The sequence below is a fragment of the Suricata suricatta genome, chromosome 8 (genome assembly GCF_006229205.1).
Source record: "Suricata suricatta isolate VVHF042 chromosome 8, meerkat_22Aug2017_6uvM2_HiC, whole genome shotgun sequence".
NCBI classification, from domain to species: Eukaryota; Metazoa; Chordata; class Mammalia; order Carnivora; family Herpestidae; genus Suricata; species Suricata suricatta.
Genome location: NC_043707.1, coordinates 40,073,435 through 40,088,831, shown reverse-complemented (window position 1 = coordinate 40,088,831; position 15,397 = coordinate 40,073,435). Strand labels below are relative to the sequence as shown.

Here is a 15,397-nt window from a genome sequence, read left to right as displayed (position 1 = left end):
GAAGGTCACTTTAATAAAGCTCTGTGTGTGTAGGTGTGCATGTGTGCACAGGCACATTATTTCAAGTCTGTATATGTGGCCCTATTTTGAGATCACCAGATTGCTCTGCTTTTCCAAAATCTATGTTGGCAAATTCCCTTTTCAATTTCCTTGGGGGCACTAAGCCAACATGGCCTGCTACGCCTCTGCTTCCACACCCTGCCACGTCACCCCAGGTCTGCTATGCCAGGAATGTTATTGGGTAAGAGTGGCTCTGTGACTCAGAGGACACCCCAGGGATTGAGTAGGAGTAGAGGCAGAGACAAGGTATAGGAGGAAAAGATGAGAGACACCCCTGGCCCTACTTTGGAATTTTGCCTTCATTCATTCGTATATTCAGGAGACATGTATTATGCACTTACTTTGTGCCAGGCACAAGGATGCTTGAGATCTAAAATGCTTGAGATCTAAAAATGGATAAGATGTCATCTTTGCCCTGAAATATTCAGTCTTATGAGGGAGACAAACAATTCAACAGACTGACATAATACCAGGTAGTAGGAGTAATAGTAGCCATTTTCTGGTACACAAAGAGAAAAAAGACCCCTAAGAAGCTACAAAACAGGAATCTCTTCTTTTTAGGAAGGCTGAAATCAAATTCACAGATCAAATCCCAGGAGAATATCCTCCTATTTGACCTACTGCCTGTGTGAGTCAGGGCTTTATGGGTCTATTTCCAATTTTTAAACCAGAAACAGCTTATTTCTACACCAGCTGATTTCTACAAGACCAGTGCTCTAACCCCTGAGCTATGGAGCCGCCTACACCAGCTGATTTCTAAAATAACTAAGGAAATGGTAGCACTCCATGCCTTTTGTGGAAACAAGAATAATTTATTCAATAAATATTTATTTATTGACGACCTGTGAGCCAAATCCTGGGCTAGGCAGCATGCTCCCACCTGTCTAGATTTTGTACTGTTTGTTAGGTGGAGGGGTAGATGTATAGACAGCTTTAAAATACTTCAGTGTCATTCAATTCCATTGCTATCGAATGAAATGGCACCCAATCATGTAGAGTTTGCCTACCTTCAGTACCCAATGGAATATGAATAATCCAGCAGGTGGCAGCAGGGAAACAATTATTCCTATTTTGATGAGAGGGATAGAAGGCAGAGGTAAATAGGCAGCGGTAGTTTCTGGACTTTCTGGAGCTAGGTTCCCTTTCGAGAACCCAGAGGACATCCGGATAGAAGATAACCAGAGCATCTTGGGGGCTGCAAAACCAAGACCCTCCCCCCCCCATTCTCTTCCTTTATTAATTCCACAAATAATTATTGAGCCGGTACCATGTGCAGAAAGTATCACAAGATGGGAGGAGCTCAGGATACAAAAGTGGAACAGTTTTTGCTTTTCAGCAACTTAAGGCGATCAGGGAGAGACAGCTAGATCTTCAGTTCCCAACTTGGTTTCACAATCTCCGGGGTACTTTATTAAAACTGAGCAGAGTTAATCGAACACTAGACTAGAATGGGGGAATTTCTCTGGACTTTGGTGCATTGACTAACAGAGTTAAGCTAAGGGTTTGCTTGAATCACGGAAAGATTGTGATAGGGTCTTCTTCCGTGGCTCTTTCTGAGAGGTCTTCTTCATTCCTTTATCAAATATTTACTGAATTTCGTAACCGTGCCCAGCATTGCGCTTGAAGCAAAGTGTAGCTGTTTTGAATGTCATTCAAAGGAAAGCAAGACATGCACGCACGTTAAGCTAAACAGTAAACGAAGCACTAAAGCCGGAAGAAGAGTCGCATATGATGTTTTGTGATATTCAAGGGCTTAACGTCGCTAACCTGACAACAGCGCCTTGGTCGGTAGTTCTTCCCTGGGCTCTAAAATTGGAGGCCAGCGGGGCCTACTCTTGCTTATCCCGAGCTCCGGCAACTCTACCGGGTCCTTTCACAGAGCCGAAATCAAATGGACCTACTGAGCCACCGTAGGGCTGGTCCACAGTCCGGAAAGAGCTTGTCTACGACCCGTGGACTCTTCAGGGCGTGAGGGACCCGCGTCATGTGACCAATAGCAGCCTTCCGATTGGCTCTCAGGCTTCCCTTCTCTCCCCCATTGAGTGGGCTGGAACGCTGGAAAGGTTATGCGCATGCGCAGTTCCCGGATTTCCCTGGCCACCCAGAGAGGAGCAGTGAGGTTGGGTGATAAACAGGCTGTGGCTGGGGAGGAGGGGCGGGGGTATTTGTTCCGCCGGGACTTTTCACGCCCCTTTATTTCTTTAGGTGTGGTTAGGTCCGGACGCGGGGTCGTGGCAGCTGACTGGAGCCCACTCAAGAGTGAGAGGGCAAAGGAGCTCCCACGGCGAACTGTTGAAGTTGCGGAGAGGGTGCGAGACGGCAGTTTTCCCCTATGCCGGCCAAATGGTGCGGCCCTGAGCTGTTTCAGGACCCAGCCCGACGTGTCTGAGAGAGGCCCCGGCGCGGGCAGGGAGGCGGCCCGCAGAACGCGGGTTCTATGAAGAGACGTGGAGAAAATTCGACTCAGAGAAGAGGAAGCGCCCGATTGAAAGGGAGTGAGGCCGCTGAGGGGGAGGGGGCTGCCAAGATGGCGTCGGCCTCCTCGGGGCCGTCGACGGTCGGCTTTTCATCCGTGGATCCCAGCGCCCCTTCTGGCGCCTCTTCCTCAGGTAGTCAGGGCGGGACGCGGGCAGGGGGCTGGTGACGGCGGTGCGGTGGGAACGAGAGCGAGACCTGGGAAGGCACCTGTAACGAGATGTCCAAGGAGTTGCCGGTGGGGAGGACGGGGGCTGGGCTGTCCGGGCTTTCTGAGCGGGCAGGGGGAGTCGAGGGAAGGATGGATTTGATGGAGGAAAGGGAGGCTCTCGAAAACACTAGCTGTCTTGAGAAGACCGACTTGAGAACTTGAAGCAGTGGAGTCAGGCAGGGATGGAGATTGAAAGTGCGGGTAGGAGGGAAACGGAAGGGAAACCGAAAGGAGTAGAGAAAACTGAAGTAAACGGAGGTCTTCTGATTAGGGGAATTATTTGGCGTGAGAGGTTGGTGGAATCCAAGTTGATTATGGGGTTAATTGGATAAAAATGTGGAAGAGAAGCCGTGGGGTTAAAACATGTTTAAGGGTAATGTGACGCTTTCTTCGGATTGCTGAGGAATTAGGGAACTGTGGATTCTGTTGGGAGTGGGAGTCATTGGAGACCCCCCTCCTGCGTCATCGCTTCTCAGCGCCAACCCCGCGCACGCGCTTCTACTCACATATTACATCAAACACCGCCCTTTGATTATCCCCATTTCTCACTGCCCAACTTTGGGAAGGAAGAGGACGTTTTGAAGGCAGGTGGAAAATTGGAGTTACAAGACCCTGAAAGACAGATGGAGAAGATGGAATGATGCAGTATAGGCTAAGGGAGGGTTGTGATGGGAGTTAGGCCTGGGGAGGTTGGAGCACTTGGGGGAGTTGGTTGTACGTGCTGTGGGGAAATATTGCATAATCGGAAACGCACTGGAAGAATGCTTAGGCAGTATCAGGAAATCAACGCTGGGAGCGCCGAGCCAGGCAATCTAGCTCAAAGTAGGCAGAAACTATTGGAGATTGAGACAGGGCGGAGGAGCCCCCAAGAAAAGCAACAGATTGTGTGTGGGAGGGAAACCGTGTGTAAGCCTAGGGAGGGGGGTGGAAATTGAGTCAGAAGCTGTTCTGGATCTTCCATCAGAAATGTCTGGTGCTCCACAGTGACTGTGGACTGGAGACGCCACCAGATGTTGGATGCTGTGCTTGAGATGTTGACATTTCCTTAGGCCTGGGCTTGCATCCTTGCCTTTGGAATTAGCTAGAGGGCTCCCCCTTTGCTCTTCCGGCTGGGATGAATGAGCGCGACTACATGGTCACAAATACCTTCTTCATAAGCTGCAGTTTTATTTATGTGCGTCTATTTTTAGTTTCTGGAGAGGTGTTTTTCGGCTTTCCTGTAAAAGCATTAGATGATCAGAGCAGCTCGTTTTGCATTGCATTCGAAGTGTGAAGGATGAAGTAAAACCATAGGTATTTTTATAGAGTAGTCCCTTAATTTAAAACTTTTCTCTACTTTCCCAAGTGCAGTAAAGAAGGTTGTGTGTAGTTCTTAAACTTAAGAAGTTAGGTGTTCTCTCTCTTAGAACCAAGTTAACCTTAAACGCTATGTATTTATATTCCAAAATTGGATTCAGCCTCTGTCCCATGGAAGTATTGGCCACGTGGACAGATTTAAGGAATATTTCTTTTGTCACTTAATTGAATCATCTTCCTCCTCTTCCATCTCTGCTCCTGCTTCAGATACTCCCACTATCTTTTTCAGATGTCATTGTTTGATATTTTTATGTTTTTATGGTTACTGCCAGATCCTACAGCTAGCAGTTAGTAATTCAGATTGTATATATATATTTTTTCCCATTGTGTTTTCACCTGAAAATAAAATACTGGGTTTAAGTGGAGTTTACAGCTCCTTGGCTCCATGATGTTCATATGAGAAGTCGAGGTATAAAAATGTCTGAAAATAGTTACAGATTCATATTTTTACTTTTGTGTTTCTCACACTCTTCATCTTTGCTTCTTTGACAGATACTGAAACAGTTGGGTTAAAAAATTAAGAAAAAATCTGTTTATAAATAGTCCTGACAACTTGATGGGATTTCTGTGTCCAGATACATAGTGTTGACTTTTTTTTTGTGTATCTTCATTTTCACTTAGGTTTGGCCTTAGAAAATTTAGTTTAGTAAAATATTTCAGTGTAAGGATACGATTGAAGCGGGTAGGATATTAGATTCTGGCACCAAAGAAAGGCTTTTAAGATGAGGTGTTTTTTATGTTTTTTAATGGGTTTTATTTGTGATTGGGGGTGAGTGTTGCTGTGTGGATGGTACAAAGGGAATTAAACTTTGAATGGGTGATGGTTTATGATTTCCTAAATTGCTAAGGGTAAGAAGGCTGACCTTGTAGAAATTCAAGTAGGGGGTTGTGTGTATGTGGGTTTTGTAACCATTCTAAAAACAATTTATTGTTCTTAGATGTTTAGCTGAGCTCACTTAAGTTTTGGTGGAACTCTCTTTGACAATATTGAAAATAGATTCAAGATAAGAATGTTAGGATTCAGGGACAGATTGACTGATGTTTTAGATAAGCTGCTCATAACCTTTGGAGGCTCAAAATCTTTTGGCATTCAAATTAAGAAGGACAGATTATTTAGAATAGTCATTCCCTGTCTGTCTAGATTATTTCACCATAAGCCGGAGCTGGTCTTTTATTCTGCCGACATGTGAAATACAGAGGGTAGATCAAACCATACACTCTAAGTGATGTTTGACATCTTTTCCCATTGGAGTAATTACCGTGTTTGGATTGGGGGGAAGCAATTATAAATGAATATCAGCTTACAGCAGCCATCATCATGTTCTTGTTCTTACACTTTATTAATAAAAGTTGATGCAGTTTGCCTTCTAATCTCAGCTGTTTGGTATGCGAAGGAAATTTATTCCTTTTGCTTTCTCCCCCATCCTCATTATTTGGACAGTGGCACCACTTAAAAATAAAATTAGCCCTGATGAGGTGCTGTTGACAGTATGACCATCTGTCACACCAGTGCGCAGAGAGCCTGTTTCCCTATCTATAGTTTGACTAGTTTATCAAGAGCTTGAAATTCAGGGGCGCCTGGCTGGCTTAGTTGGTAAAACATGTGACTCTTGTTCAAGTTCAAGCCCTACAGTGCTCTGTAGAGATAACTTAAAAAACAAAATCTTTAAAAAAAGGGGGGGGGTGGATTTGAAATCAGCCACTGCGTCCCTTTTTTAAATTACCATGAAGGGAGTAAAGATTTCTGTTTTGGAGACTTCAAGTTTGAAGGAATTAGGAAGTAAAGGTAGAATGCTAAGGTGTGCACTGCTCCTCAGAAACAAGAGCTCTGTGATACAATCATGTGTGGCTTCCCCAAGAAAAAAGCACTTGAAGCATTAGAAGATCGTGAACGTGTAGTTCCTTTTTGCTTCAGACAAGAACATTTCTGAAACTGTGACCCTTCACCTATATGATTTTATCAGGAGCACAAATGATTTGGAAATAACTTTATAGCTCCTTTGTTGACTTCTTTTAACTACTGAGGGAAACTCCAGGGGATGCAGGACAGAAGCATTTTTGTTGGGAACTTTAGTCGGGCCAGCCTCATAAATCCTTGATTCTGGTGGCTCTGTTCTTCCCAGAACAGCCCCACTAGCAAATTATCCTGTAATCCGATAACTCCAAATGGTAGGGATTTTGTTGAGGTGTGTTTTGTTTTGTTTTTGGTCTGTGTTCTTTGTTTGTTTTAGAGAGAGAGAGGGGATGGTTGCCCTCACTCTCAGGAGAGGGAGGGGCAGTGGGGGGAGAAAGAATCTTAAACTGGCTCCACTCTCAGTGCAGGTCTCAATCTCATGACCTTGAGATCATGACCTGAGCTGAAGTCAAAGAGTTGGACACTCAACTGATTGAGCCACCCAGGCACCAGTCTGTGTTCTCTGTGTCCAGTGTAAAACGTTTGTAGGCTGGTCATTTTCCCTTCAGTTCTTCTGTTCTAATAATATGACTGAAATACTGGAGTAGGAAACTGGAATTTGGAAATACAAAGATAGAATGTCGTGTAATCAGAGTATCACTAGGTTGACCATTTTGGTTGACATTTTGTAAGTAGGGAGAGATGTTGCTATTTGTTTTCTCCATTGGGGTTTTTGACACTTTTTTACTTTTGTTCCCTTGGGTAGATTCTGACAGAAAACTGACATCAGAATGCCATTGTTTTTGTTTAACCATTTATTTCTGCCATGGCTGCTTAAACTTGGTCAAGTGCAATTATATAGATTTATTAGGTGTCTAGTATCTGATATTAATTGGTAGTGTACTGATAAGTTAGCTTTGGATATCAAAATAGTATGTTTTGTTAGTTTCTATGTGCAGTTCTGGGTTGATATACATGTCTTCTGATTAATATTTGCCCAAATAGGTGCCAGCTACTAGTTATTACATACTTTAGTAGTCTGTTTTTCTTTGATAACATAATGGAAACTGTAGCCTGTGAAATGAATAACAGAGGTAATACCAGGCCAAAGACAGAACTGGGGATAGAAAAGGAAGGTGGTTATTTTTATCCTTTAATCTGGATATTTTCTTTTCTAGAATTTTAGGATATTCTTGTTACAAAGAGCAAAGTTGTTAGTTTCTCCTCTCTGTTTACCAGGTGTGTTTCTTGATCACGGATAAAACTATACTTGAGGAAGTATGCTATTTTCTGATAGCCTGGTGGAGGGAATCTGTTTCTGTTTCTCTGTATTCCAAACCCCAGCCCACCATTCAGTGTCAGAGAGAGAGTGTTTGGGCTGATGGTATTTCCTAGAGGAAACCCCTTCCTAGCCCATTTCCCCTATTGCACTTCACTCCTCCACCCTTTCCTATCAAAGGAGAGCATTGTTTAGCTTCTGTGTATGTGTTGATAGGTTTTGTTCATATCTCCTGTGAGCTTCCATCTTCTATTTAAAATTTTCTATTTGAAATGAACTTTTTTCTCTCAACCTCATTTTTTTAAAACTTTGTCTCCCAATCATCTTTCTTTCATCTGTGAAATTCCAGTCTTTTTGTTTGTAATGGCTGTAGAGAGAATCCCAAGCAAGTTGTGCACCCCTGAAGATTTTATTTTTAAGTAATCTCTACACCCAACATGGGGCTCGAACTTAGAACCCCGAGATCAGGAGTCAGGTGCTCTACTGAACAAGCCAGTCAGGTACCCCTGTAGACAGTGTGATTGTCTACAGGTAAATATCTGATTCCAGAAAAAGCTCCTTTCTGTTGAGTCTGAGGAAAATTTTGGCAAGAGTAAGGAGGGCAGGTTCTTTGCAGGGAGTTGAGAATATCTTATTATTTGCCTTATATATTTAACTGATCAATATGGGATTAGTCCAGAATAAGCACTATCCTAAACTATCAGCAATGTTGATGGGGAGTGGGCTAAAGGGAGGTAAGCAAGGGAAGTTGTGGGGAAAGAATGAGAAGAAGTGTTTTTAGGATACGTAATCAGCTAAAGCAGAGTAGCTTTCCTGTGCATAGGGTAAACAAACTCGGTTAACTTCAAATTTTCATTGACAAGAAGCTGTATACGGGTACCTGGGTGGTTCAGTTGGTTAAGCGTCTGAGTCTTGGTATCAGCTCAGGTCATGATCTCACAGTTCATGAGTTCAAGCCCTGCATCAGGCTCTGTGCTGACAGTTTGGAGCCTACTTGGGATCTTCTATCTCCCTCTTTTTGCTTCTCCCCAACTTGTGCTCTCATAAAAATAAACTTAAAAAAAAAAAGAACCTGTAAGAAAGGAATGACAAAAAAAGTAACATTATCTCCTATTTTCCTTGTAATTGCCTTGAAGTACATTGTTGGGGCAATGATATCATTCAAATTATAGACTTTGTCTGCTAAAGTGCGTACATTACAATCCAATCCAGCAAGAGTCGTTGCTTTTTCAGGATTGATAGAGCCAGGTTTGGAAATAGGAGGTGGTGATCTGCCAAGAAATGGCAAATACTTTTTGGCCATGAGTGGCTTATCCAGGAGACTCCTGTCTCTTCGGAAGGACACAATTTTTTTTTTTCAACCAAAGTTTTAGTGGTGAGAGATACTATAATTGAGGCCGAACCATGAAATTTGCTTTGTAGAAGCAAAAGTTTATCACTAGAGAGAAATGAAGAGATATTTTTATTTTAATTAACATCATTTTCCAAATTTGGAAACTGAGGTTCAGAGAGCTTACTAGTGGCAGAGGTGTTATCTAAAGGCTGTATGTTACCAAGATGAGTCTTAGTAATTTTGTAAGCTCATTTCCTTACTACTTAGTTGGCTGTTATCTGAGGTGACCTCAGGACTGATAGGTCAAACTGCTTTGGAGCTTTTGTTTCTGGGAGCATCTTTGTCTTTTTGACTTTTTCCTAGAAGATCCTTAGGAAAACTTGACACTTGCTAGGAAACAAAATTGAGCTTTCCTCTGGGGATGTGGCTTGGTTTAGTCATTATTGAGGGTGTAATAATGTTACTTTTTTTTGTTTCTAAACAGTTTTTTGAGTGCTCAGCAATACTTCTCAAGAGGTGGGCTAATACTTAAAACATATTTCTCAGTATTTTCATTTGGAGAACGTATTGTGCCTAGCATCTACAGGAGTGTAATTAAAATGGCTTTCAGAATTTCAAGGTAATAAGGACCAGACAGATCTCTTTAGAAAGTACAGCAGATAACTGGGCTGATCATGTTTCTGTTTTGTTTTGTGTGGGTTTTTGCTTTCCCCCCTTTTTTTCCCCCTTTTAAAACCTCTGGCTCTCACTCCTATCAACCAAGAGAACCCCTAAGAGTTAGCATTTTGCGTCCCAAAAGTCTGCTTGTATCTCTGTGTACTCTGTGTCAGTCTCCTTGACATGTTTGATGTGGTGGTATTGGTAAGTCATTGAGCTAGGTCTCTGGGGTTGCCTCTGTATGACTTGCCCAGGCAAGACTCCAGTCGTCTGAGGAATGCACATCCGGCCAGCCACTTGCGTCCCCAAATTATATGCATACTTCAAACCCTGAAGTCAGTCACACACTGCCTCCTGGTTCTTCATCTGATGGATGATGTCATCTCATCTCCAACGGAAATGCTTCTGCTCTGAAGGTGCAGGGAAAGGCTCTGGTATTAAGGCCAACTCTGTTTTGTTCTACACTCTGGGGAGTGGGGGGCAACTCTGATGACGGAGGTTTTTATGGTTGGGAAGTATCTTTATTTAGTTATGTCCTCTTTGAAAGTCAACTCATTTCCTCATTTCCCCCTCTGAAGTTTGCCTTTTTTGTGCTTCTCAGAGGTATATTGATGGTTTTTCTTTTCCTCTACATTTTCTCCTTCCTCTTAATGGTGAATTTGAGTCTTCAGTAGTTCAATGCTAACAAATACATGGAGAGTCACAGTGGTGTTTTGCCAAGTGACTAGAAACCAGCGCCTCCAATGCCTTTATCATCAGAAACACAAGTTAGGGTGGGGCCAAGGACCAAAATGGAGTGCTTTCTTAAGACTCCTAGAGAGTTCTCAGAACAATACTGTGACGTGGTGTGATGATTCAGTGTTGTATTTTAGCAAGAATTGATTGGGTTGTTTCCACTTTGGCACTTGACTGGTTCAGCCGTTTTGAAATTATTATAGTAACATTAACGATTTCCCAGCTTATTTTCATAATTTAGAGGATAGATCTTTTACACTTTTCAGGGCCTGGTATCCAGATGATATGCTGAAATTAAGTCTCCCTGTTTTTATAGGAAAATACTGATATTCTGGAGGACATGAAAGATAAATCTCTTCAGAGAGAGTCTCTAAATGTGCTGGTGAATGTTTGTTTAAGGCTGTACAAACATCTCAAAGTAGCTTATGGTAGAGAGTGAATGTAGAGGAGTCATGCTTATTTGTAACTTGGGATTGTCTGCATTCTGGACATTTTCTTCGCACATTTTTCTTCTACTCTACCTCTGCAGCCGCTCAATATGATTGTAATGTATAGAGTTTGAGATAATGTGTGAGGTGGGAGTGATGTTGGTCTGTAAGTGGGACTATCTAGGAGTGGTTTAATAGGGAAAATGGAGTAGTAAACCATCCCTGTGTACCTCTTTCCTTTAATTGTTATCTATGTAATTATTTGTTCTAGAAAATTTACATAGATAAGGGAAATAAGTGTTTAAAATTACAAAATCAACCTAATTTTGGAACTTTTCATTGTATGTAAATACAGGTGAATTTATAGATAAGTGTTTTACAAAAATACTGTGCTACATAATTTTTCAACTTTTTTCTTATCTTATCCTTAAATATATGTAAAAATGATAGTTTATATATTCTATTCATGACATGATTTATATCACTAATCTCCTTTCGTTTACTTAGACCTTTTCTGATTACATTATCCAATAATAATTATCACATGCAATTCTGCAATAAATATCTTTGTATACACATCTTTATCCTTTTGACTATTTCTTTAGGATAAATTCTCACTTCTGGGTCAAATTGTATGTATATGTTTTTAAGACATTTTGCTAGATATTGCCAAATTATCCTCCAAGAATGGAAGACCCTCAAATAAAATGTACACACATTTTTTTTTAAGGGTAGATGCCTGTATGCAAATGAGTTTTGCACCTGAAACTTTTTTGCCAATATGAAATCACTCCAGAGTGAAATGATTTGATTACAAATTTTGTGACCACTCTTCGAATTTTCTGCCAGAACTTATCCTGTTTTTTTGGACGTTTACTCAGAACTGCAAAAAAATCATGGTACATTTCACAGTATGGTGCTGGGGGTCAGGTTAAGCCCTGTTCAGAATTTTAAACTTTAATAGAGGGTTTTTTTGTTTTGTTTTTAATGCTTATTCTGTAAGCAAGTAGAACCCTAGAAGTAAGTGATAACTTTCTGTTTTTCCTCATTTAGGTTTCAACTTTCTGTGCTGTGGGGTCAACCGTAAGAGAGGTAGATCTGATGTGTATCTGTGCTGAAGAAGCATGAGCTCCTTGCAGTAACTAGCAGCCAGCTTCCCTTCCCCATAACAATGACAGACTCTTTGTAGTGGTTAGTACATGACTGCCTTCTGGGAAGGCTCTGGATGTCTTGCGAGCATTATTTGATATTAACTCCCATTTTTCTCTGCCCTTTCTGAAAAAAGATGCTATCTTAACACAGAAGTTTCTTTTCTTACAGTTCCACAGTAGAATATGGATCTCCCTCAAAATCTTTCTATAACTTCCATTTCCTTTTATTTCATTAAATTAGTCTGAACTATTCTTTTCTCTTTCTACTGCATCTTTTCATTTCCTCTGACCCTTCCCCTCCTGTAGATAGGTTTCATAATTCACAATGCAGATAATAATTGGTAGTATTATAGAGCATTAATCATGTTAAGTGCTATACGTGATTTATTTAATTCCCTTAACAGCCCTATGTGGAACATGTTATTATTTGTTTATTTTATAGATGAAGTAACCAAGGCCTAGAGAGTTTTAACTAACTTGTCTAAGGTTGCCTAGTTAGTGGTGGATCGAATATTCAAACCTAGGTGTTCTGAAATCAGAGCCCATATTTTTACCCACTATGCTGTTACTGCTCCCCTGACTAATCTGAAAGTCTGTGTGTGAACTAACATGATTTTAAACCAGATTAACTATTTGTTATTGAATGAACTGGTTACTGACTGAACCAGGAATCCTTGGTAAAGGAGAGACTAGTACAGAAGACAACTTCCCCTTCCGACCTTAGCTCTCCTAGAAAAACAATAAAATTCTGAGCTCTTCTGTGTATAAGGTGTTCAGTTACTGATTCTTCCATTCTTTCAGAAAGTATCTTAGAAGTTAATGTGCCAAGGATTGGTAACAATTCTGCAGTCAGTCCCAAGATCCCCAAAACAAAACAAACACAAAGAGTTTGTCTATCAGATGCCTTTTTTTGTCCACTGCAAATTCAGTAATCATAAAAGCCTTATGCTTTTAATCAGAGCCAGTCATGGTCCTACACACACCAAAAAGAAAACTCTAATCTGAGATGGAGTTCTTTTTTTTTTTTAATTTTTTTTTGTCTCTGTTAAGTTATTGATGTTTTATTACAAAGATGAAAAGGTACTTTTCTACTACTAGGGAGGACTTGACATCTGTAAAACTGTAAAACTGCTCTTTCAAATATCAGACTTGAAGAAAGTTTCTGCTGCTCTAGAATATAGGCGTTATTTGTTCCAGAACAAAGATAACTTCACTAAATGAAGCAAAAGCTATTTTCCTGTTCTTTTTGCCAGTAACGATGATTACCAGAGGAACAGTTATCGCTATTGTTAACTTAAGATTGAGAGGAACTGAAGGAGGACTCTATCAGTGAAAATGAAAAAAAGATTTTCTTGTCCCAAGGGAAGGAGGTACCTCAGGGAAAGAAAATATGTGCTCATATTGTCTCTTAGCAGTTCTGAGATTTATTTAGTTAGAGTATTCTAGTTCCCTTAGTGCTTGCTTGGGCCCTCTAGATACTAGGTGGCCATGAAATTGAAAACAAAAGATGGCTTAGAAGGAAGTTGAATTGGGGATTAGGAATGTGAATTCCTGTTCTGGCTCTGTCACTACCTTTGTTCTGATTTTTGAGCATTCCCCTTAATGCTTTTGCTTTTACTTAAAAAAAAGGATTAGACTAAAATTCTCAAAAGGCCCTTTTGGAATGACTTTTTTCGTAATAGAAATGGTTATTGATTTGTTAGCTTGATAGTGGGCCAGTAGCTTTGTCTATGGCTGAAGGAGCTGAGTTTTCAACTTGGCTTGGTTGAAAAAATTTTTATTTAATGTTATTTAATATTTTTATTTATATTAGAGGGAGGGAGAGAGAGCGCCAGCAGGGAGGAGCAGAGAGAGAGGGAGGGAGACACAGAATCTGAAGCAGGCTCCAGGCTTTGAGCTGTCAGCAGAGCCTGATGCAGGGCTTGAACCCAGAAACGGTGAGATCATGACCTGAGCCAAAGTCAGACGCACCGGGCTGCTCCTTAATTATAAAAATTTTAAGCCGTCCACAAAGTGGAAAAGTATAAAGAACCTCCAGTGCCATCATCTATCTTCAGCAAAAACATTTTGCAAGCTTGTTGCATCTGTTCTCCTGTTTCCCCACCTCCACCCCCCCCCCCGAATATTTTAAAGCAAACCCAGTCTTCATGCTATTTCAGCAAAAATTCTTCATAATGTTATTCCGATAGATCAGGACTGTATTTTAGGGGGAAGAGGAGGGAAGGAGTTGACATAACCATAGTAGCATTGTCACATCTCCAAAATTAATAGGGGCTATTTATTTCTCCTCTCGAGGTTCCTGTCCCAGAAGTATTTTTAGTTTACTACTTTTCTAATCAGCATCCAAACGAGTTTTCATACATTATATTTGGTGGATATGTCTCTTAATTCCTATATTTAAATGGCTCCCAAACCCTTTAGTATTGTTTTAAGGATCAAATGAGATATATTTGTAAGCTTTTGAAGTGCTATACAAATAAACATTTTGCCAGTGGAGAGAAACACTTTCTAAAAAAGTATCAGCAGTTCTGTTGAGTCTTGCAATCAGCATTACGGAAAACTAGGAGAATGTGGAGATGTCCAAGTGATAGTGGAAAAAAATCAGAGAAAATTTGTGAGCTCCTCTAGGTCAGGAACGTAAAACTCTCTGTCCATAGTGCCTGACATCGTTCCTGACATGTAACAGATGATCAAGAAATAGTTTTTAAATAAATGGATGAGATTGGGGAACACAAATAATCCACCATTGAACTAGTATTGAGAGGTGTTAAAGTTGAACCAGTGAGAAGTGGGTCTAGGACCTTCTTTATAGCTAAGCTGTCAGCCTCCATACCTGTCCTCCTTGGGTAAGGTGCTCTCCTCTCTTACAGCACTTGCCACACAGTTCATGGTGTGCACTGATGATGTAGGCTTTTAAAACATGTATTTATTTTTAAAATAATCTCCACACTCAATGTGGGGCTTGAGCTCATTGCCCTGAGATCAAGAGTTGCATGCTTCACTGACTGAGCCAGCCAGGCACCCCAATATGTAGGCATTTTAATAATAATCCTTCAGAGTTTTGGCTTAGATGGGAGAGGCAAGTCCCCAGTTGCTCAGGAGGAGTTTTTCCCTGAATAAAGTAAATTTTAACATTGACGCTCTGGCCTATATTCTGTTTCTCCACCAAAAAAGAGAACGATATATATAGATCATGGATATGGATTATAAAATAATAACATCCTTATCAGAGAATATTTTTCACAGAGATGCTAGGAAACAATCTTACTGCTGAATCATATTCTAGTCTTATCCCGGTGTTGCTGTGCTGAGTTGGCCTCCCCCCTCCCCCCTTCTTCTTCCCTCTGCTCCTCTTCCTCGGCCTGCTGTACTTACAGAAGAGAAAGTTTGCTTATGATGTGAACAGGTACAATACTGTTGACTCTTCAGTCTCATGGACTTCTGTAGTCTCTTATTGTCAGAGCCTTGGACCAAGTGGTCAAGCGTTCCTTGAAATGTCACTGTGTTCTTCATTAGGTTTGTAGACCAACTTGGATGTTACAGCAACATTGGTAAAACTTTGTGTTTTTCTCTTCCTTTCCATTGTTCTTTTTTGTTAGATTTGAGCTCCGGTCGGCCTCACAGGGGCAGAACTTCAGGCAAGGAATAGAGTAAATCTTAGGTCCATGTTCTCCTCCTTGGAGGGAATATTACTTGGTCTGATTGTTATTATTTAGATCCCAGTATTGTTCTAACTGCTTCAGCCATAGTGTCCTTGGGATTAATCCCAGTGTGGGGCTTGCTGATAGCTAAGCATTTGGCACCAAAATTCTGCCAAG

General features: G+C 41.1%; 1 protein-coding gene across 4 annotated transcripts in view; it reads left to right on the top strand.

Moving 5' to 3' along the window:
- The first annotated feature begins 2,144 nt into the window (after positions 1-2,144).
- The window catches only part of PIP5K1A (phosphatidylinositol-4-phosphate 5-kinase type 1 alpha), a 34,059-nt gene continuing 20,806 nt past the window's right edge, over positions 2,145-15,397 (top strand). The window contains exons 1-3 of one of the 4 annotated variants that reach the window (XM_029949544.1): positions 2,145-2,179; positions 2,266-2,669; positions 11,482-11,520. In XM_029949544.1, coding sequence (XP_029805404.1) covers positions 2,498-2,669; positions 11,482-11,520 — 211 coding nt within the window. In that variant the 5' untranslated portion in view covers positions 2,145-2,179; positions 2,266-2,497. The other 3 variants (XM_029949546.1, XM_029949545.1, XM_029949547.1) reach the window with 3 other exon arrangements.